Genomic DNA, 21,400 nt, shown 5'->3' with positions numbered 1-21,400 from the left:
TGTGCCACCATGCCCAGCTAATTTTTATATTTTTAATAGAGACGGGGTTTTACCATGTTGGCTGGGGTGGTCGCAAACTCCTGATCTCAAATGATCCGCCTGTCTTGGCCTCCCAAAGTGCTGGGATTACAGGCGTGAGCCATTGCGCCTGGCCTGTATCAGTGTGGGGATATGTGGCTGGGGTGTTTGCAGGGGTTTGGGAGGAGGATCTGCTTCAGGACATGAATGGGCTTGTCCCTAGCAATACTTCGTGCTGTTGCTGCTGACTGATGGTGCTGTGACCGATGTGGAAGCCACACGTGAGGCTGTGGTGCGCGCCTCAAACCTGCCCATGTCAGTGATCATTGTGGGTGTGGGTGGTGCTGACTTTGAGGCCATGGAGCAGCTGGATGCTGATGGTGGACCCCTGCATACACGTTCTGGGCAGGCCGCTGCCCGCGACATTGTGCAGTTTGTACCCTACCGCCGGTTCCAGAATGTAAGTGGGTACAAATTTGATCTGGGAGTTTACCCTTTCACCTTTCCCTGATGTGAGTAGGATTTAGGCCCAAGGGATGCTCACCTTTTCCTCTAAGTCTGGGGTATGGTTGGGTTCTTGGGTATGAAATGCAGACTTTGGGCAGCTGTTCTGGGCCACCACTGACCTTTCCCTTTTCTTGGCAGGCCCCTCGGGAGGCATTGGCACAGACTGTACTCGCAGAAGTGCCCACACAACTGGTCTCGTACTTCAGGGCCCAGGGTTGGGCCCCACTCAAGCCACTTCCACCCTCAGCCAAGGGTCCTGCACAGGTCCCCCAGGCCTAGGTCCCCTTGGAGGCTGTGGCAAGTCCTGAATCCTGTGTCCCAGAGGTCCCTCGGGGCCACAACCCAACCCAGCCCTTCACACTCTCCTCAGTGCTAGCACTTTGTATTTTTTGATACTTTTATACTCGTTTCTGCTTTTGCTGCTCTTGATCCCACCTGCTTGCTCCTGACAACCTTCATTCAATAAAGACCAGTGAAGACCAATGCTTTGCCACCACTCTGTGTGTGTAAATTTTAGGTGGGAGGCTGCTATTAGCAATGTTTATATCCCTTCTCTGCACCTCAGTTTGTTGACTTAGGGGTTGTTAAGTGAAGGATGCCTGTGGTGTAAAGCCCCACTCAAACTTGAGTATTTCTGGGCAGATACCTATTCATTCTAGAGACACTGACTCACTGTTTTTGAAAATACAGCCAGGGGCGGTGTGATGTGCCTGTAGTCCTCAGCTTGGGAGGCTGAGGTGGGAGGACTGCTTGAGCCCAGGAGTTCCAGACCAGGTCTGGGCAACATCGCAAGACCCCATTTCACGCACAGGAAAAGGAAATACAAAGTTTGAATGTAAGCTAAACACCCAGCCTTCACCTTCCCTCCCTCAGGGCAGAGCTGGTCTGGGAACACAAAGATGGAAAGTGTCAGACTTCATAAAAAGCAGCAAAAGGAGAAGAAAGGATGAGTTTTAAGGTGGAGCAAAGGCTATGTAGACTTCCTGGAGGGGAGGGAGTAGTGATAATTTTCGTCCTAAAGACAGGTGAAAATCCTGAACTTTTTAAGAGCTAATTTTTTCTTAATAGAGAATACATGTATTCATTGTAGAAAAATTCTGGCTGGGCGTGGTGGCTCATGCCTGTAATCCCAGCACTTTGGGAGGCTGAGGAGGGCAGATCATTTGAGGTCAGGAGTTCAAGACCAGCCTGGCCAACATGATGAAACCCCATCTCTACTAAAAGTACAGAAATTAGCTGGGTGTGGTGGCAGGTGCCTATAATTCCAACTACTCAGGAGGCTGAGGCAGGAGAATCGCTTGAACTCAGGAGGCGGAGGTTGCAGAGAGCCAGTATTGCACCACTGCACCCCAGCCTGAGCTACAGAGTGAGATTCTGTCTCAGAAAAGAAAAGAAAAATTTTAAGTACAGAAAAAATACCACTCAAACTACCATGTCCTGATAAAACATATTGGGCATATAAGTTTTTGTCTACACATAGTTTTAGCATTTGTTAAAATTTGTTTTTCTAATTTTAAAATGTGTGCTTGTTAGTCTGAAGTTATTTCAAATATAAATATTGTACAAATAGTGGAGCAGGTAAGGGCCCCCGTTTTTCCTAGATCTGGAAAATAGATTTTTATAAATGAGATATTTATACATAACTACTTGCACCTTTTTATTTAACACATTTTGGGTGTCTTACCTATCAGAACCTATTGCTTCATTCCTTTTTTTGTTGAGACGTAGTCTCTCTGTTGCCTAGGCTGGAGTGCAATATTGCGATCTCGGCTCACTGCAACTTCTGCCTTCTGGGTTCAAGCAGTTCTCCTGCCTCTGCCTCCCAAGTAGCTGGGACTACAGGCATGTACCACCACACCTGGCTAATTCTTGTATTTTTAGTAGAGATGTGGTTTTACCATGTTGGCTGGTCTTGAACTTGAGACCTCAGGTGATCTGCCCACCTTGGCCTCCCAAAGTGCTGGGATTACCAGCATAAGCCACTGCACTTGGCCATCTCTTTTTTTTTTTTTTTTTTTTTGTAGGAGTATACCTTAGTTTATTTAGCTAATCTCTTATTTATGGAGATTTGAGTCCTAGTTTATTTCAGTGCTATAATGAACATCCTTGCACATATATGTCTGTGCACTTAACCAGAATGTTTCTGAAGAATTTGTTCCTAAAAGTGGAAATGCTATATCAAAGGTTATACTTAAAATTTTAATAGATATTGCAAATTATCCTTCATAACAAAAATTATGGTCAAACTTACCCCTTTTGTTAATCTGACAGGTAAAAAAGAAGCAAAAAATAATTTTTAGTTTGAATTTATTTATTTATTTTTCACTTTTTTTTTTTTGTGACCGAGTCTCACTCTGTTGCCCAGGCTGGAGTGCAGTGGCACAATCTCAGCTCATTGCAACCTCCACCTCCCAAGTTCAAGTGATTCTTCTGTCTCAGTCTCCTGAGTAGCTGGGATTACAGGCATGCGCCATGTTTTACCATGTTGGCCAGGCTGGTCTCAAACTCCTGACCTCGTGATCCGCCCACCTCGGCCTCCCAAAGTGCTGGAATTACAGGCGTGAGCCACCGCGCCCAGCTTGAATTTATTTAAATATGAAGGATAGGTAACATCTTATATGGTTATTTGTAAATTATAGTTATTCTCAATAGCCTATTCATAGTCTGCATGTATGTGTTATAGCTTTTATTTTAAGGTTATTAGCCCTTAATCTCATACATGTTGAAAACATTTCTTCCCAGGTTGTTGTCTTTTTATTAATAGTATCCTTTGGCATATAGAACTGTTTTGATATGGAAATATTATCTTTTTATTTATGCCAGTTTAACTTTTTAAAAAGTTATCCATATATCATTTATTATTATTACTATTTAGACAGAGTCTTGCTGTGTTGCCCAGGCTGGAGTGCAGTGGTGTGATCTCAGCTCACTGCAACCTCTGCCTCCCAGGTTCAAGCGAATCTCCTGCCTCAGCCTCCCTAGTAGCTGGGATTACAGGCACGCACCAGCATGTCCAACTAATTTTTGTATTTTTAGTAGAGATGGGGTTTCACAGTGTTGGCCAGACTGGTCTCGAACTCTCAACCTCAGGTGATCCTCCCACTTCAGCCTCCCAAAGTGCTGGGATTACAGGTATGAGCCACCATGCCCGGCCTATATATCATTAATTACTTTCAATGACTTCAGACATTCTCTTATATTACCATTTCTATTGGCTGCTCAGTTTTTATAACAATTTATCTACTTGGTTACTAAGTTTCCAATTTTCTTTATAAACAACACTGTGTTAAATTTCCTTATAAATACTTCCTTTGAATACATCTATGTATTCTTTGGATACATTCTTAGAAATGGAATTGCTGTGAGTAAAGAGTACAAAAATTTGTAAGGCTTTTGGTTCCTGTTGTGAAACTACCCTCCAGAAAAGCTGCATTCATTCATAATTCTAAAAATTCCCCAGATTATTTATTTATTTGAGACGGAGTCTCACTCTGTCGCCAGGCTGGAGTGAAGTGGCACGATCTTGGCCCACTGCAACCTCCGCCTCCCGGTTCAAGTGATTTCCTGCCTCAGTCTCCCAAGTAGCTGGGACTGTAGGCACGTGCCACCACACCCAGCTAATTTTTGTATTTTTAGTAGAGATGGGGTTTCACCATGTTGGCCAGGATGGTCTGGATCTCCTGACCTCATGATCTACCTGCCTCAGCCTCCCAAAGTGCTGGGACTACAGACAGGAGATACCGCACCAGGCTGAATTTCACCTCTTAAAGGTATAAACACTATTAATAGTCTGCATATTCTTTTTTTTTTTTTTTTTTTTTTTTGAGACGGAGTCTTGCTCTGTAGCCCGGGCTGGAGTGCAGTGGCCGGATCTCAGCTCACTGCAAGCTCCGCCTCCCGGGTTTAGGCCATTCTCCTGCCTCAGCCTCCGGAGTAGCTGGGACTACAGGCGCCCGCCACCTCGCCCGGCTAGTTTTTTGTATTTTTAGTAGAGATGGGGTTTCACGGTGTTAGCCAGGATGGTCTCGATCTCCTGACCTCGTGATCCGCCCGTCTCGGCCTCCCAAAGTGCTGGGATTACAGGCTTGAGCCACCGCGCCCGGCCTGCATATTCTTCTAAAGCTGGGAAGGTGTTAATGCCTACATCTTTATTTTTTTGTAGGAGTGTACCAGTCTCTTATTCCTGGAGATTTGAATCCTAGTTTTTTTCAAACAATGCGATAATGAACATCTTTTTACATGTATCTTTGTGCACTTAACAGGAATGTTTCTGAAGAATTTGTTCCTAAAAGTGGAAGTGCTAGATCAAAGTGTATATTTAAAATTTTAATAGATATTGCAAATTGCCCTCCAAGATGGTGCATGTTTTTTTGCTCATGCTGGTCCTCCTTTCCTACCCCTAGGTAGAACTCATTAATCCTTTGTTGCCTTCTCCTTCGTCTTTTTTCCCTGCAATTCCACTTTTGACTCTTAGAGTGAAGAATTCTTGGATCTGTAAATGCATTGTCCTGTTTCCTGGAGCCTCTTCGTTCCCCTGTCAGGCTCCTTGAGGGCAGGGCCTGGTGAACACTAAATCATCTATCCTGTGCCTCACACAGTGTTGGGAACTCAGGTCTCAGTAAGGACAACCTACATTGGGGCTACCAGGCCTGCATCAGCCCTGTAACTCAGAAGCTTCCTAGAGATTCTCAAGTCTCCTTAGCTTTTGAGTGTGTGCCTGCAGAAAGGGGGTAGCTACTCCTCCACCTTTACCTAGCAGGAGTTGGGGACTTTCCCACTGGGGCTTGAGCACAAAGGTGGGTTCAGGCTGCCTGCAGTTCTGTGGTTAGAGGAATGCCTCTGGAGGAAGGTGGGCCTGGGTACTGCTCTGGCGCTGCCTTTCACTAGCTGTGTAGCATTGAACAAGTTTCCTGACCTGAGCAGCTTCCCTCTCTGGTTGTGAGAATTAAGTTAGGTAATGTGTGTAATGTCCACAGCACTGTTTCTTGTACATGGTAGACACTCCATAAACAGAAGCTGCTATTATGACCTTGGTCTAGACTTCTCTAAGAAAAGAGGATGCATTGGGAAGTCAACCCCACCATACTTAGATGCAACAGCAGCCAGAGCTCTCCCAACAAGAGCCCCCCAAAGCACTGATCAGCATCCTTCAGCAGAACTCAATTCTACTCCAACAATCAGCATGTTTAATGGGGCCCCCCTGTGGCACTGCCCTCTGCCCCCTCTGAGGTTCGCACACCATGGGCACGGACTCGATACAAGCATGTGAAACGGGGGTGGCCCCAGTTGCTTAGAATCTGGATCTTCACCTTGGGAAAGGCAGCTGGGGGGTCATTCTGGGGAGACAAATGGATCATGCCAAGGGCTGCCCTCCTCCTGGGTAATTCATCCCTCACTGCCCCACTCCCTTGGTACCTTCACCCTGGAGACAAACACACCTGCAGGTGGAAAGTCTGAATCTCCGATTTCTCAACATCAAAGGTGAATTTCCCCAAGAAAACTTCAGTTTCATCATCAACCTGGAGGCCCTGGTGGGTGAAGAGTGAAAGGAGGAACCATGAGGGGGACAGGTGGAGGGGGGAGAAGAAAACTTTGCTGAGGATCTTCTATGTATTCAATAGCTATATGCATGTTCTTATGTATTTTTTGATGGTTGTATACTGTAATTCAGAATGTGGGCTCTAAGGAACCAGGTTTTATTTTTTATTTTTTTGAGACAGAGTCTTACTCTATCGCCCAGGCTGGAGTGCAGTGGCGCGATCTCTGCTCAGTGCAAGCTCCGCCTCCTGGGAAGAAACCAGGTTTTAAATTTTAGTCCTGCCAACAGTTAGTTGTGTTACCTTGTACAAATAACGTCCCCTCTCTGAGCATTACTTTCTTCATCTTTAAAGGGAGAGATAATAACAGTACATCATAGGTTGTTATATGGGTGCAAAGCAGGTGTGGTGGCTCATACCTGTAATCCTAGCATTTCAGAAGGCCGAGGCGGGCGGATCACTTGAGGTCAGGAGTTTAAGACCATCCTGGCCAACATGGTGAAACCCCATCTCTACTAAAAATACAAAAATTAGCCGGGCGTGGTGGCGCACGCCTGTAATTCCAGCTACTTGGGAGGATGAGGCACAAGAATCGCTTGAACCCCAGAGGCTGAGGTTGCAGTGAGCTGAGATCGCTCCACTGCACTCCAGCAGCCTGGGTGACAAGAGCGAGACTGTCTCAAAAACAACAACAAAATAAGAATGCATGTAAACTGCTTGGCAGGGAGTAAGTGCTGTGCAAGCAATAACTAATATCTGGATATGGTTATGACTATAAAGAGCTCCAGCAGCTCTGAGAGGCAAACAGTAGTATCTCCATTTTATAGATGAGCAAGCGAAGACTCAGATAATGGCACCAGTTCTCAAGACTGCTTGGGGCTGTCTAGGCAAAATCCCCCACCTCCTGACCTCGTCCGCACTCACAAAGACCGCGAAATCGCGGGGGGCGCTGTTGGCTCCTCCGGTGTGTTCCACGCTGGGCGGTGGATGCTGCAGAGTGATGTCGCTCAGCTGCACTCGGCCCGGCAGTTGGATCACCACCTGGCCTTGGTCGCCTTCAAAAGCCCAGCAATTCCCGGGGAACACGTGAGGCTGCAGGTGGGCGGAGGGACCGTCAGAATCGTCGGACAGAGCGACTGTTGCCACTCCCCAGCCCGGGCCTCAGCTGGACCGCATCCATCGGCCCGCCCAGAGCTCCACCTCCAGCCCGCCCAGGGTCCAGTCCCCAGCATTGCCAGGTCTCTCCTAGAGTTAAAGGCGGTCCTCGGGCTCGTCCAGAGCCCCACCCAGGCCAAGCCAGGCCCCGCCTAGCGCCACGCCCTCGACTCAGCCAGGCTCCGCCTGCAGGGCGAGGTTTTGGTGCTTTCCCCAGCGTCCCGCCCCAGGTCACATCCCGGGATGTTTCCAGACCCACCTCCAGGATAACCGTGGGCGGCCGTGCGTAGTTCCAGAAGCTGAAGCGATTCCAGAAGTAGGCAGTGTTCCTGTCTGCGTAGTCGTGGGATGTCTTCTGCAGATCGATGGAGGCTCCTGGAAAAGGGAGAAGTACCCTCAGAGACTCCCAGGCCTTGCCAGGAGTCGGGGCGCGGGGACAGAGTGGGGGCTGTCCGAGGCTCTGTCTTCGGCCGGTCAGGTGCATGGGACTGTCTGTGTCAGGGTCTTGGCCTCTTTCCTGTCTGCGTCTCTGTCTTCCAGTGTCTCCGGGTCTTACCCACAGAGCTCAGCGCATAGTCGGGCTTCCGCACAAAGTCCTCATTCAGCCTCTGGAACACGAGCTTGGCCACTCTCTGCAAGGAGGGAGAGCGAGGCCTGGAGGAGCGAGGCTTGCGGGCCGCTTTTACAGGTGGGCGGGACCTCTGGGAGCTGGTTGCTTTGGGGCGGACTTCGTGGGCCCTGGGAGAAATCCCGCAGGGCTCTGGGCGGAGCTTAAGTCGCAGGACCCTGGGAGCACGGATCCATCAGGGGTTTCCCAGGTGGGCCCGGGCTCACCTCACTGTTGGCTGCCCGAACAGTGGACACCTCCTTGTGGAGTTTATCCAGCTCGGCCTGGAGCTGTTGCAGCTGCTGCCCCTGGGAGCGCACGCGCTCGTGGTACTCACTGGAGGTGGGAGGTGGGCGCCGTGGGGTTGGCTCCCTGTCCCCCTGGACACCTCCCAAAGGCCCCCACGCCTTCAAGGTTCTCAAAGAAGCAACTTTGAGCCCACCAATTTCCCACCCTAGGTGCCCCCTTTCACCTTAGAGTCAGCATCTCCTTAGGTTCCTGTTGGATGAAGGGACAAAACACAGAGCCGCTCAGCTCCCGTCGTCCTTGCTCCTACCTCAGCCTGGAAACGGCCAGGGCTTCCTTTTTGAAGACTGTCCCCTTTCCTCAACTCCTCCTTGACCTCCCAGTATCAGAACCCCCAAGAGCCCCTCAAGCACAATCCCTCATAAATCTGTTTATATCCAGCCCTTCTTAAGGATTGTAGCCTCTGGCACTACCCCCACCCCAGCAGACCAACAGTCCAGGGGACCCCCACAATCTCCAGATCCACAACCTGCCAGCCCCCTACCCCAGGACAGCCTCCCCAACTCACATTCTCCAAAGGAGAGACCAGGTACAGAAGCCCCAGCCAGATTGCTGGAGAAAGAGGGGGAGGGGTCTCAGGGGAAGGAAAAGGAAGAGAATGGGTTTCCCCGGCATAGGGGGATAGTGGAAAGAGGCTTGAGGGGGTTAAGCCTGGGGAGGACAGTGGGAGTCTGAGGGGGAACTAGAGGGCTCTGCAGGGGAATGCCAGGAGCTGCAGGAGCGAGGATGTAGGAGAAAATGTGCTGGGTTTGCCTCCAAAGCACCCAGGGCAGGGGCTCCAGGGAATTCACTGCCCCTCACCTGCCAGAAAGAGGCTCAGCAGCGACACAGCCGTGAACAGGAAGCGGATGGAACAGACCTCCCTGGGGAACCGGAGGGAGGCTGAGGCCCCGACCTGCTCAGCCCTCCAGTCCCCACCCCATGGTCCTAGACCCAGCTCCTGCCAACACGACTCAATCAGATCTGAATCGGCTCAAGCGCCAGCAAGGTCCCGGCCCTGCTCCCCACCTCCTCCAAAGAGCGGCCCCTGGGGCGCCAGCGTCCCTCCCTCTGACCTGTACATGCTGACCAGCACGTCTCCTGCCAGGGATAACAACACGCTCAGCACCTGGAAGAGCAGGCCTGAGGCCAGGACAGGGGGTCAGAGAGGGGCCCACGGCAGGGACAGGCGGGGGCTCAACGGGCGTGGTGTCCGGGTTCAGAAGGGGCTCGGGAGGGGCTGGGAGTGGGCCTGGGGTTCAGGAAGAGTAGGGTGGGCTAGGAGAATTAGATGGGGGCCAGGAGGATGAGTTGAGGCTCGGAGAGGGGCTTGATACTCAAACGGGGGCCGGGGGCTCAGAGAGAACTGGAGTTCAGAGAGGCGAACCCGAGGGTCAGAGGGGATCGCAGCTGGCCTGGCCCGTACTCAGAAAGCTCTTGAACACCCGCGAGGGAGGCATCTCCTGCCTCAGATCCAGGGTCGGCAGAAGGTCGAGCGGCTCCTCAGAGACTGCTGGAGACCCAGTGGGTTCTGCGGGAAACCAAGGGCTCCATTGGGGCCTTGCGCACCACAGACCTATTTTCCCCTCGAGACCCGGCCGCAGATTGCTGAGTCCAGAAGCCAGAAAGCTGGGAAGCCTCTCAAAGGCTTTGGTCCCACCGCAGCCCTATCCCGGCTCCCGCTCCGCCCTCTGAAGCCCCGCCCCTCAGGGAGGCTCCGTCAAGACTTGGTCTCCTGGGCGGGGCGCGGTGGCTCACGCCTGTAATCCCAGCACTTTGGGAGGCCGAGGCGGGCAGATCACGAGGTCAGGAGATCGAGACCATCCTGGCTAACACGGTGAAACCCCGTCTCTACTAAAAATACGAAAAAACTAGCCAGGCGAGGTGGCGGGCGCCTGCAGTCCTAGCTACTCGGAAGGCTGAGGCAGAATGGCGTGAACCCGGGAGGCGGAGCTTGCAGTGAGCAGAGATCACGCCACTGCACTCCAGCCTGGGACACAGAGCAAGACTCCATCTCAAAAAAAAAAAAAAAAGAGTTGGTCTCCTGGCCGCGCTTGGTGGCTCACGCCTGTAATCCCAGCGCTTTGGGAGGCCGAGGCGGGCGGATCACCTGAGGTCGGGAGTTCGAGGCCAGCCTGACTAACACGGAGAAATACCGTCTTTACTAAAAACACAAAAATTAGCCGGGCGTGGAGGCGCATGCCTGTAATCCCAGCTACTCGGGAGGCTGAGGCGGGAGAATCGTTTGAACCCGGGAGGCGGAGGTTGCGGTGAGCTGAGATCGTGCCATTGCACTCCAGCCTGGGCAACAAGAGGGAAACTCCGTTTCAAAAAAAAAACGGAGTTGGTCCCACCCCCAAAAGGATGACCCCTCCCCAGCCTTAGGTCTTGGTGGAGCCCGATTGTCCTGGGAGCCACTCACGCTAACACTGAGGCCGCACCTTCTCAGTGGCGCCCAACCACAAGATTTTACCCGCCCCTTCCAATAACCATTGAGGACACCGAGGCTCCGCCCCTTAAGGGATCTCATTTAGCACCTCCCCTTTACCCTACAGAACCCACCTTGTAGGAGGTGCCCAGATATCATCTTAGTCCCATTCCCGCCCGGCACCACCCTTTAGGCCCCGCCCCCTCCATCGGCTCACCCGGGGTCGACCCCGCCCGCACCCGAGGCCCCGCCCCTCACGGTTGCCGCGCCACAGGCTGTCTGCCAGTTGTGGCTCCGAGGCGCAGGCTTCTGCCGAGAGCTTCCTGCCCATGTGGTTCCTCCGGGCACTCCCGCGCTCAAGGCGGGCTCACCGCAGCTCGGGCCCCGGGCTCCTCTGCCCTCGGGGTCCCCAGGCCCCGGCCCCGCTGACCGGAGCCCGTTGCTGTCCTCCGAGGTGATGCTCACTGAGCTGTTCTCGCTGAAAAAGTTGGGTGTGTGCTTGCGCGAGGACGAGGCCGAGCCCGGGCGGGAGCTTCGCCGCATCCTGACCCCCTGCTGCCCAGTCACGGACGCTAAAGCCGCCGCCGCGGTCGCCAAGGCCCTGGGGCCTCCTTCAGCCGCTGCGCGCCGCGGGGACCACACGGACCCTGCTTGAAGTCTGCAGGCCCCGCGGCCGCACCTGCCCTCCCGCTGTGTCCCGGCCGGCTGCTGACGTCACAGAGGAGCCTCGGTCTCCACGGGCCGCCCTGGCCGCGCGTCACGGAACTGGCCGTGACGTCACCGGGAGCCGTAGCCATGGCAGCCTCTCCTTCTGACTTTGTTGTTGTTGTTAAGAGACAGGGTCTTTCTCATTGCCCAGGCTGGAGTGCAGTGGCTTGATATAGCTCATTGTAACTTCGAACTCCCAAGCTCAAGCGATCCTCCTGCCTCGGCCTCCCAAAGCGCTGGGAGTACAGGCGTCAGCCACCGCGCCCGGCCTCTTTTAAAGCAATGATGTCACAGCACTTCCCAGAAAACCCCATCTAAAATGGCACTCAGTGTATAACAGATTCTTGGCCGGGCGCGGTGGCTCAAGCCTGTAATCCCAGCACTTTGGGAGGCCGAGACGGGCGGATCACGAGGTCAGGAGATCGAAACCATCCTGGCTAACACGGTGAAACCCCGTCTCTATTAAGAAATACAAAAAACTAGCCGGGCGAGGTGGCGGGCGCCTGTAGTCCCAGCTACTCGGGAGGCTGAGGCCGGAGAATGGCGTGAACCCGGGAGGCGGAGCTTGCAGTGAGCTGAGATCCGGCCACTGCACTCCAGCCTGGGCGACAGAGCGAGACTCCGTCTCAAAAAAAAAAAAAAAAACAACAGATTCTTTCTCTCTCTTTCTTTCTTTCTTTCTTTCTTTCTTTCTTTCTTTCTTTCTTTCTTTCTCTTTTCTTTCTTTCTCTTTCTTTTCTTTCTTTCTCTTTCTTTTCTTTTTCTTTTTTTTTTGAGATGGAGTCTCACTCTGTTTCTTTCCTTCCTTCCTTTCTCTTTTCTTTCTTTTTTTTTTGAGATGGAGTCTCACTCTGTTGCCCAGGCTGGAGTGCAATGGCACGATCTTGGTCCACTGCAACCTCCGCCTCCCGGGTTCAAGCGATTCTCCTGCCTCAGCCTCCTGAGTAGCTGGGATTACAGGCATGCACCACCACTCCTGGCTAATTTTGTATTTTTAGTAGAAACGGGGTTTCTCCATGTTAGTCAAGCTGGTCTTGAACTCCCGATCTCAGGTGATCCGCCTGCCTCGCCCCTCTCGGCTCCTGGGATTACAGGCATGAGCCACCGCGCCCAGGCTTATTTTTTATTTTATTTTATTTTATTTTTTTTTTTTTGAGACAGAGTCCTGGTCTGTCACCCAGGCTGGAGTGCAGTAGTGCAGTCTCATCTCAGTGCAACCTCCGCCTCACAGGTTCAAGCGATTCTCCTGCCTCAGCCTCCTGAGTAGCTGGGATTACAGACACCCGCCATCATGCCCAGCTAATTTTTGTATTTTTGTAGAGACAGCGTTTTACCATGTTGGCCAGACTGGTCTCGAACTCCTGACCTCAGGTGATCTGCCTGCCTGGGGCTCCCAAAGTGCTAGGATTACAGGAGTCAGCCACCGCGCCTGGCCGCTTTTAAAGCAAGCGATGACGTCACAGCACTTCCTAGAAAACCCCATCTAAAATTGCACTTAACGAATAACAGTTTCTATCCCCCATCTCTGTTTTGTTTTTCTCCTCAGCACGTATCACTAACATGCTATATATTTCATTTCTATCTTTCTTTTTTGAGATGAGGTCTCACTCTGTTGCCCAGGCTGGAGTGCGGTGGCAGGATCTCAGCTCACTGCAACCTCCATCTCCCGGGCTCAAGCAATCCTCCCGAGTAGCTGGGACTACAGGGGCCTGCCACCACACCCAGCTAATTTTTGTATTTTTTGTAGAGACGGGGTCTCACTATGTTGCCTAGGCTGGTCTTTAACTCCTGAGCTCAAGTGATCCACTCACTTCTGCCTCCCAAAGTGCTGGGATTATAGATGTGAGCCACCTTGCCCGGCCCATTTATTTATTTCCTTATTGCCTACCATGTCCACTAGAACATAAACTTAACGCGGGCACAGATTTTCATTCACTACTGTATCCTCCAACACCTAGATAAGCCTAGCATGTAGTAGGTGCTCAAATATTCGCAAATAATGAATGTTAAGAAGGAGCAGGGCATCACTTAGGGCACTTCTAAATGCTTAGTCCCCTTTGCTCTGCAAGCCCTTCAGTCCCCTCCTCTCATCCTAGACATCAGGTCAGAGAGCTTATTCAGGATCTGTGGGTCCCTCCCCCAGACCCATATTTCCCAGGGGTCTGTGGGTTGAGAATTCAGCACCCACCAATCATCATACCCACACTCAGGCTGCACACCTGAGCCATGGAGGAAAGAATGAGGAATCAGATGGTCACAGCCAGAAGACTAGAGGTCCCCAAACTCTTGCTATGTAACAGAATATCAGTGCAGCTTATAGAAATTCAGCTTCCCAGGCAAACCTTGTGATTCTACTGCAGATACTGCAGAATTTCTGAGTTGACCCAGGAATGCTTTTTTGTTTTGTTTTTGTTTATTTTTTAGACAGAGTCTTGCTCTGTGGCCAGGTTGGAGTACAATGGTACGACCTCAGCTCACTGCAAGCTCTGCCTCCTGGGTTCAAGCAATTCTCCTGCCTTAGCCTCCCAAATGGTTGGGATTACAGTCATGTGCCACCACGCCTGGCTTTTTTTTTTTTTTTTTTTTTTTTTTTTTTGTATTTTTAGTAGACACGGGGTTGCACTATGTTGGCTAGGGTGGTCTCGAACTCCTGACCTCAGGTGATCCGCCCATCTCGGCCTCCCAAAGTGCTGGGATTACAGATATGAGCCACTGTGCCTGGCCAGAGTGTGCATTTTTAACAACCACATTTGTGATCCTAATTAAAGACCACATTTTGGGGCCAGGCTTGGTGGCTCACACCTGAAATCCCAGCACTTTGAGAGGTTGAGGTGGGCGAATCACCTGATGTGAGGAGTTTGAGACCAACCTGACCAACATGGTGAAACCCCATCTCTACTAAAAATACAAAAAATTAGCCGGCTGTGGTAGTGGACACCTGTGGTGGCCCGTGCCTGTAGTCCCAGCTACTTGGGAGGCTGAGGCAGGAGAATCGCTTGATCCCAGAAGGCAGAGGTTGCAGTGAGCCGAGACCACGCCACTGCACTCCAGCCTGGGCCAGAGAGTGAGACCAAAAAAAGAAAAGAAAAAAAAAACCAATGCATTTTGAAACACAATGCAGTGCATCGTGCACAAGTTGCACAGCTAGGTAAACAGGTCCAGGTAGGGGAATAACACACCGCATCACATTAGCAAATCCTGCCCTCCAGTGCAGTCCTCTTGCTGCCATCTCATACCTTCCTTAGAATGTTAGGAACTGGGGCTGGGCGTGATGGCTATGGCTCAGGCCTGTACTCCCAGCACTTTGTGAGACCCAGGCAGTGGATCACTTGAGGTCAAGAGTTCGAGATCAGCCTGGCCAATATGGTGAAACCCCGTGTCTACTAAAAATACAAAAATTAGCTGGGCTGGTGGCGTCCAGCTACTTGGGAGGCTGAGGCAGAAGAATTGCTTGAACCCGGAAGGCGGAGGTCACCGTGAGCTGGCATCGCACCACTGCACTCCAGCCTGGGTGACAGAGCCAGACTTCGTCTCAAAACAAAACAAGAATATGTGGCAGTGGAACTGGAAGTGGCAGTTTTTGAGGGGTTGAGGCACAGGGACAATCTGTTAAGCTATGTTCCAGCCCAGAGGAGAGATGCCCATGCCAGGCTCCAGAGGGAAGACATCAATACCTTGCTTCATTAAGTGCCACAGAACCCACATGGAAGAAGGGAGAGGAAGGCGAAGGCACTGCAAACTACAAATTCTGGTTCATACCACCCCATCTCTCCCTCTGCCATGTTTTCTGTCTGTTAACTCCTTTGGGTCTCAGTGTCACTATCTGTTAAAAGGGGGAGGTGAGCTGGGCACAGTGGCTCATACCTGTAATCCCAGCACTTTGGGAGGCTGAGGTGGTCTCACAAGGTCAGGAGTTCAAGACCAGCCTGGCCAACATGGTGAAACCCCGTCTCTCTACTAAAAATACAAAAATTAGCCAGGCGTGGTGGCGCTCGCCTGTAATCCCAGCTACTGGGGAAGGTGAGTTAGGGAATTAGTTGAACCCAGGAAGTGGATGTTGCAGTGAGCTGAGATCGCACCACTATACTCCAGCCTGGGCAACAGAATAAGACACTGTCTTTTTTTTTTTTTTTTTTGAGACGGAGCTGTGCTCTGTCACCCAGGCTGGAGTGCAGTGGCACGATGTCAGCTCACTGCAAGCTCCATCTCCTAGGTTCACGCCATTCTCCTGCCTCAGCCTCCCGAGTAGCTGGGACCACAGGCGCCCGCCACCACGCCCAGCTAATTTTTTGTATTTTTAGTAAAGAAGGGATTTCACCATCGAGACCAGATCCCCTGACCTCTTGATCTGCCTTTCTCAGCCTCCCAAAGTGTTGGGATTACAGGCGTGAGCCACTGTGCCTGGCTGACACTGTCTTAAAAAACAAAACCAAGGCCGGGCGCGGTGGCTCAAGCCTGTAATCCCAGCACTTTGGGAGGCCGAGACGGGCGGATCACGAGGTCAGGAGATCGAGACCAGCCTGGCTAACACGGTGAAACCCTGTCTCTACTAAAAAATACAAAAAACTAGCCGGGCGAGGTGGCGGGCGCCTGTAGTCCCAACTACTCGGGAGGCTGAGGCAGGAGAATGGCGTAAACCCGGGAGGCGGAGCTTGCAGTGAGGTGAGATCCGGCCACAGCACTCCAGCCTGGGCGACAGAGCAAGACTCCGTCTCAAACAAAACAAAACAAAACAAAACAAAACCAAGAAACAAACACAAAAAAGATTGGGAGGAGGTGAAGCCTTCTCCCAGCATCTGAGGGTTCAGGTCTAATCTGGGCCTTTCTTAAAAACAGAACAGCCTGTCCCTCTTCTGATATGTTTTAGACCCTCAAACTCATTTGAATACATAACAATTGGCCAGGTGCAGTGACTCACTTCTGTAATCCCAGCACTTTGGAGGCCTAGAAGGGCTGATCAACTGAGGTCAGGAATTCAAGATCAGCCTGGCCAACATGGTGAAACCCCATCTCTACTAAAAATAAAAAAATTAGCCGGGCGTGGTGGTGTACGCCTGTTAATCCCAGCTATTCAGGAGGCTGAGGCAGGAGAATCACTTGAACCCGGGAGGTGGAGGATGCAGTGAGCCAAGATGACACCATTGCACTCCAGCCTGGGTGACAGAATGAGACTCTGTCTCAAAACAACAACAGTGGAGAAATAGGCAGAACAGGGCTTTCCAACCCAGTACTGAGATGGAAAAGCTGAAGCACAAGAAGAGACCATGACTGGCTCAAGCTCACACGGTAAGAACCAGCTCCTCTGACTGTCTAATCTTATCTGCTGCCTCTGCCGCCACCCAATACATTCCTTGTATTCAGGCCAAACTGAACACATTACATGGGCCCAGAAAACATGCAGCATTTCTTCCCACTGCCTAGGTTTCTGTCTTTGCTCCCAGCTCCTGTCCTTTGAGCCACGGGTCCCCAACCCCCAGGCCATGGACTGGTACCAGTCCGTGACCTGTCAAGAACCAGGATGCACAGCAGGAGGTGAGTGGTGGGTAATGGAGCATCACCACCTGAGCTCCGCCTCCTGTCAGATCAGCAGCAGCATTAGATTCTCATAGGAGCGCGAGCCCTATTGGTAACTGTGCATGTGAGAGATTTAGGTTGTGTGCTCCTTATGAGAATGTAACACCTAATGATCTGAGGTGGAACAGTTTCATCTCCAAACCATCCTTTCCGCCCCCTGCCCCTACCCCCGACTCTGTCCATGGGAAAATTGCCTTCCATGAAACCGGTCCGTGGTCACTGGTGCCAAAAAAGATTGGGGACTACTGCTCTAAGCAAATTTTATTTTCTTTTGGGGTGGAGTCTCACTCTGTTGGCCCAGGCTGGAGTACAATGGCCCAATCTTGGCTCACTGCAACCGCCGCCTCCCGGGTTCAAGTGATTCTCCTACCTCAGCCTCCTGAGTAGTTGAGATTACAAGTGCACGCCATCATACCTGGCTAATTTTTGTATTTTTAGCACAGACGGGGTTTCACCATGTTGGCCAGGGTGTCTTGAAGTCTTGGCCTCGTGATCCACCTGCCTTGGCCTCCCAAAGTGCAGGGATTACAGCAGTGAGCCACCATGCCCGGCCACTTTCTTTCCTTTTAAATTTTTTTTTTAAATTGAGACAGTGTTTTGCTCTGTTAATAGCCTAGGCTGGAGTGGAGTGGCATGATTACAGTTTACTGCAGCCTTGACCTCCTGGGCTCAAGAAATCCTCCTGTCTTGAGCTCCCAACAGGCATGAGCCACCGTGCTGAGCCTAAACCAATTTTTTTTTTTTTGAGACAGTGTCTCGCTCTGTCGCCCAGGTTGGAGTGCAGTGGCGCGATCTTGGCTCACTGCAAGCTCCGCTTTCCAGGAGCCTAAACCCATTTTATTTTTATTTTTATTTTTATTTTTTTTTGAGATGGAGTCTGGCTCTGTCACCCAGGCTGGAGTGCAGTGGCGCCATCTCGGCTCACTGCAAGCTCCGCCTCCCGGGTTTACGCCATTCTCCTGCCTCAGCCTCCCGAGTAGCTGGGACTACAGGCGCTCGCCACCTCGCCCGGCTAGTTTTTTGTATTTTTTAGTAGAGACGGGGTTTCACCGTGTTAGCCAGGATGGTCTCGATCTCCTGACCTCGTGATCCGCCCATCTCGGCCTCCCAAAGTGCTGGGATTACAGGCTTGAGCCACCGCGCCCGGCCCCTAAACCCATTTTAAACATTCCTTTTTTAGGGAAGCACCTCTGGTCTCCCTCCTCTGAGTTCCTGGGCCCTGACCCTTTTCTGCTCTGCGGGTAATTCCAGTCTTTCTAGGCTGTGTTAGCTATTGGAGTCATGAAGTTACTGGAAGACAGACACATGTGATTCTCCTCTCTCTGGCTGCACACCCTGCAGGGTGCCATAGCACAAGTCCTGCAAATAGAAGGTGCAGGACATGGTAGATCATGTCTGTAATCCCAGCACTTGGGGAGGCCAAGGAAGGAGGATTGCTAGAGCCCAGGAGACCAGCCTGGGCAACACAGTGAGACCCCACCTCTTAAAAAAACCAGGTGGTGTGATTGCATGAGCCTGTAGACCCAGCTACTAGGGAGGCTGAGTCAGGAATATCACTTAAGCCTGGGAAGTTGAGGCTGTAGTGAGCTGTAATTGTGCCACTGCACTCCAGCCTGGGTGACAGAGCAAGACCCTGTCTGAAAAAAAAAATTTATATATATGCATATATATATATATAAATTTATATATTTTATATATATATATATAGAATTAAAAGGCCTGGCTGTGAACTCCTGTGAGTACATACTTTCACATATTATGGGTTCAGATTTCAAGATACATTCATGACTTCACTCAGCAAAAGTATTGTATATCTGTTTTAGGGTTATTAACCTAAGCGATGAGCTCTTTGTCCACAAAAGTGTACACATGCCCAATATTTTGCAGAAAATTTCAAAGATTTGCAGCCTCCATGGAGCCATTCTATGGTCCCACTAGGATCCTAGGACCCCAAGTTAAGGACACCTGGCTTCCAGCTGAATGACTATTTTGTTGCAAGCTAGGAACACACATTTAATCACTTTTTAATTCAATAAATGTGTTGAATGCCTACAGCACTACTTCTGAGGGCTAAGGGATTAATTTATTAATTCATCCATTTGTTCAGTGTTTTAAGGGCCTACCATGTGCCAAACCCTGATCTGGGCACTGAGAACAGGAAGATGAACAAGAAACAACATGAGGCCAGGTGTGGTGGCTCACGTCTGTAATCCCAGCATTTTGGGAGTCCGAGATGGGAGGATCACTTGAGGCCAGGAATTTGAGACCAGTTTGAGCAACATGGCAAAACCCCATCACTACAAAAAATACAAAAATTAGCCAAGCATGGTGGCACATGCCTGTAGTTCCAGCTACTTGGGAGGCTGAGCCTGGGAGATTGAGGCTGCAGTGAGCCTTGATTGCACCACTGCACTTCAGTCTGGGTAACTGAGTGAGAGACCCTGCCTTAAAAAAGGAAAAAGAAAGGAAGGGGCTGGGCGCGGTGGCTCACTCCTGTAATCCCAGCACTTTGGGAGGCTGAGACGGGCGGATCACTGAAGGTCAGGAATTCGAGAACAGCCAGGCCAACATGGTGACACCCCGTCTCTACTTAAAAATACAAAAATTAGCCCGGGTGCAGTGACTCATGCCTGTAATCCCAGTACTTTGGGAGGCCGAGGCAGGTGGATCACAAAGTCAGGAGTTTGAGACCAGTCTGGCCAATATGGTGAAACCCCGTCTCTACTAAAAAAATAAAAAAATTAGCCAGGTGTGGTGGCATGTGCCTGTAGTCCCACCTACTTGGGAGGCTGAGGCAGGAGAATCGCTTGAACCCGGGATGCAGAGGTGGCAGTGAGCCGAGATCACACCACTGCACTCTAGTCTAGGCAACAGAGCGAGACTCCGTCTGAAAAAAAATTAGCTGGGCATGGTAGCGGGCACCTGTAATCTCAGCTACGTGGGAGGCTGAGGCAGGACTATTGCTTGAATCTGGGAGGCAGAGGTTGCAGTGAACCAAGATCACGTCACTGCACTCCAGCCTGGGCGACAGAGTGAGACTTCATCTCAGGATAAAAAAAAAAAAAAAAGGCCGGGCGCGGTGGCTCAAGCCTGTAAGCCCAGCACTTTGGGAGGCCGAGACGGGCGGATCACGAGGTCAGGAGATCGAGACCATCCTGGCTAACACGGTGAAACCCCGTCTCTACTAAAAAAATACAAAAAACTAGCCGGGCGAGGTGGCGAGCGCCTGTAGTCCCAGCTACTCGGGAGGCTGAGGCAGGAGAATGGTCTAAACCTGGGAGGCGGAGCTTGCAGTGAGCTGAGATCCGGCCACTGCACCCCAGCCTGGGCGACAGAGCAAGACTCTGTCTCAAAAAAAAAAAAAGAAAGAAAGAAAGAAAGAAAAAAGGAAGAAGAAAGTAAAAAAGAGAGAGAGAGAGAAAGAAAAGAGGAGAGGCCGGGCATGGTGGCTCATGCCGGTAATCCCAGCACTTTGAGGGGCTGAGACGGGCAGATTACCTGAGGTCAGGAGTTCGAGACCAGCCTGGCCAACATGGTAAAACCCTGTCTGTACTAAAAATACAAAAAATTAGCCGGCTGTGGTGGTGGACACCTGTAATTCCAGCTACCCCGGAGTCTGAGACAGGAGAATTGCTTGAACCCAGGAGTCAGAGGTCGCAGTGAGCTGAGATGGCGCCATTGCACTCCAGCCTGGATGATAGAGCAAGACCCCATCTCAAAACAAACAAACAAAACAAAACAAAACAAAAAAAACAATTGAGGCCTCATTGGCTGGCAGGGAACAGACTGGGGTCCTGTTCACTCCCCTTGCCTCCCTCCCACCCTATCACAGCTCTCACTCCCCGAGGATGCAGGATGGAGGCTGAGGCAGTCCTGCCAGCTTGCAGCTGGTGGAGGCAAGGAGGGCTGAACTGACCTCCAGGACCTTACCCCTATCTCTCGCTCCTCTCCTCCCTCTCCACCCATGACCCCCAGGCCTGCTCCCTGTGTGTTTGACTAAAGGGCAGGGATTGCTAAACCTGCTGGGTGACTCCAGTGAGTCAGAGGTGATTCAGGTGGGCGGGCTGGTGGGCAGAAGGGCAGACGGGCAGTGGAAGTGCCAGTGCCACTGGGACCATGGCTCTGACGGTATGCGTGCAACGACTAACAGGGCTGTCCGGCACCCATGACCGACAAGTGAAGCTCACCTTTCGAGGTGAGGCTTGCAGGGGCGCTCTAAGGATATTTGAAACCGGGGGCTATGGATCCTCCATTCCCTGGGCCCTTGACCAAATGCCATCCCATCTCTACAGTCTGTATCTTTTCTCTACCCACCCTGGTATCTCCAACCTGCCACCTCTTTCCTTCCTATTGTCTACCTTTCTTTAAGGGTGAATCCGGGAGTGACTTGACACTGGGCCAAGGGTGGGGAATACAAATTATTTTTGTGTGTGTGGGGGGGGAGGGACTAATAAATGACTAGTTTCAGTTCTGAGCAGGTTTTACCCAGAAAACAAGAAAAATTCGCTGTGGTCAAGAAGCAGATATTGGTGAGGTCAGTACAGTTGGTTCCTGATCTGTCTCCCATCCCATCCAAGTCCA

The 21,400-nt window shown here is 51.3% G+C and overlaps 3 protein-coding genes across 8 annotated transcripts in view; 2 read left to right on the top strand and 1 right to left on the bottom strand.

Moving 5' to 3' along the window:
- Window positions 1-1,005, top strand: part of CPNE1 (copine 1) — a 28,256-nt gene extending 27,251 nt beyond the window's left edge. The window contains 2 exon segments of the mRNA NM_001267789.1: window positions 242-478; window positions 664-1,005. Of these exon segments, the coding sequence (NP_001254718.1) occupies window positions 242-478; window positions 664-804 (378 nt within the window). The 3' untranslated portion in view covers window positions 805-1,005.
- A 3,831-nt stretch (window positions 1,006-4,836) lies between these two features.
- On the bottom strand, window positions 4,837-11,263 carry SPAG4 (sperm associated antigen 4). 2 transcript variants are annotated; one of them, XM_015149113.3, is made up of 12 exons: window positions 10,796-11,263; window positions 9,536-9,640; window positions 9,186-9,252; window positions 8,932-8,993; window positions 8,639-8,682; window positions 8,297-8,322; window positions 8,052-8,160; window positions 7,774-7,849; window positions 7,477-7,592; window positions 6,987-7,154; window positions 5,964-6,053; window positions 4,837-5,861 (listed from the first exon to the last, which is right to left on the bottom strand). In XM_015149113.3, exons 1-12 carry the CDS (start codon window positions 10,866-10,868, stop codon window positions 5,712-5,714), a joined length of 1,086 nt encoding a protein of 361 aa, XP_015004599.2. In that variant the 5' UTR covers window positions 10,869-11,263; the 3' UTR covers window positions 4,837-5,711. The 2 variants fall into 2 exon arrangements, with proteins under 2 accessions (XP_015004599.2, XP_001098382.2); XM_001098382.5 differs by having other exon boundaries at window positions 10,777-11,255.
- A 9,614-nt stretch (window positions 11,264-20,877) lies between these two features.
- The window catches only part of FER1L4 (fer-1 like family member 4), a 53,933-nt gene continuing 53,410 nt past the window's right edge, over window positions 20,878-21,400 (top strand). For all 5 annotated transcript variants that reach the window (XM_077951638.1, XM_077951641.1, XM_077951640.1 and 2 more), the window contains exons 1-2: window positions 20,878-21,014; window positions 21,298-21,353. In XM_077951638.1, the coding sequence (XP_077807764.1) occupies window positions 20,936-21,014; window positions 21,298-21,353 (135 nt within the window). In that variant the 5' untranslated portion in view covers window positions 20,878-20,935. The remainder of the gene's footprint in view (window positions 21,015-21,297; window positions 21,354-21,400) is intronic.

The sequence above is a fragment of the Macaca mulatta genome, chromosome 10 (assembly GCF_049350105.2).
Source record: "Macaca mulatta isolate MMU2019108-1 chromosome 10, T2T-MMU8v2.0, whole genome shotgun sequence".
Classification (NCBI taxonomy): domain Eukaryota; kingdom Metazoa; phylum Chordata; class Mammalia; order Primates; family Cercopithecidae; genus Macaca; species Macaca mulatta.
Note: the sequence above shows the minus strand (reverse complement) of the source record. Positions and strands in the feature narration are given on the sequence as shown.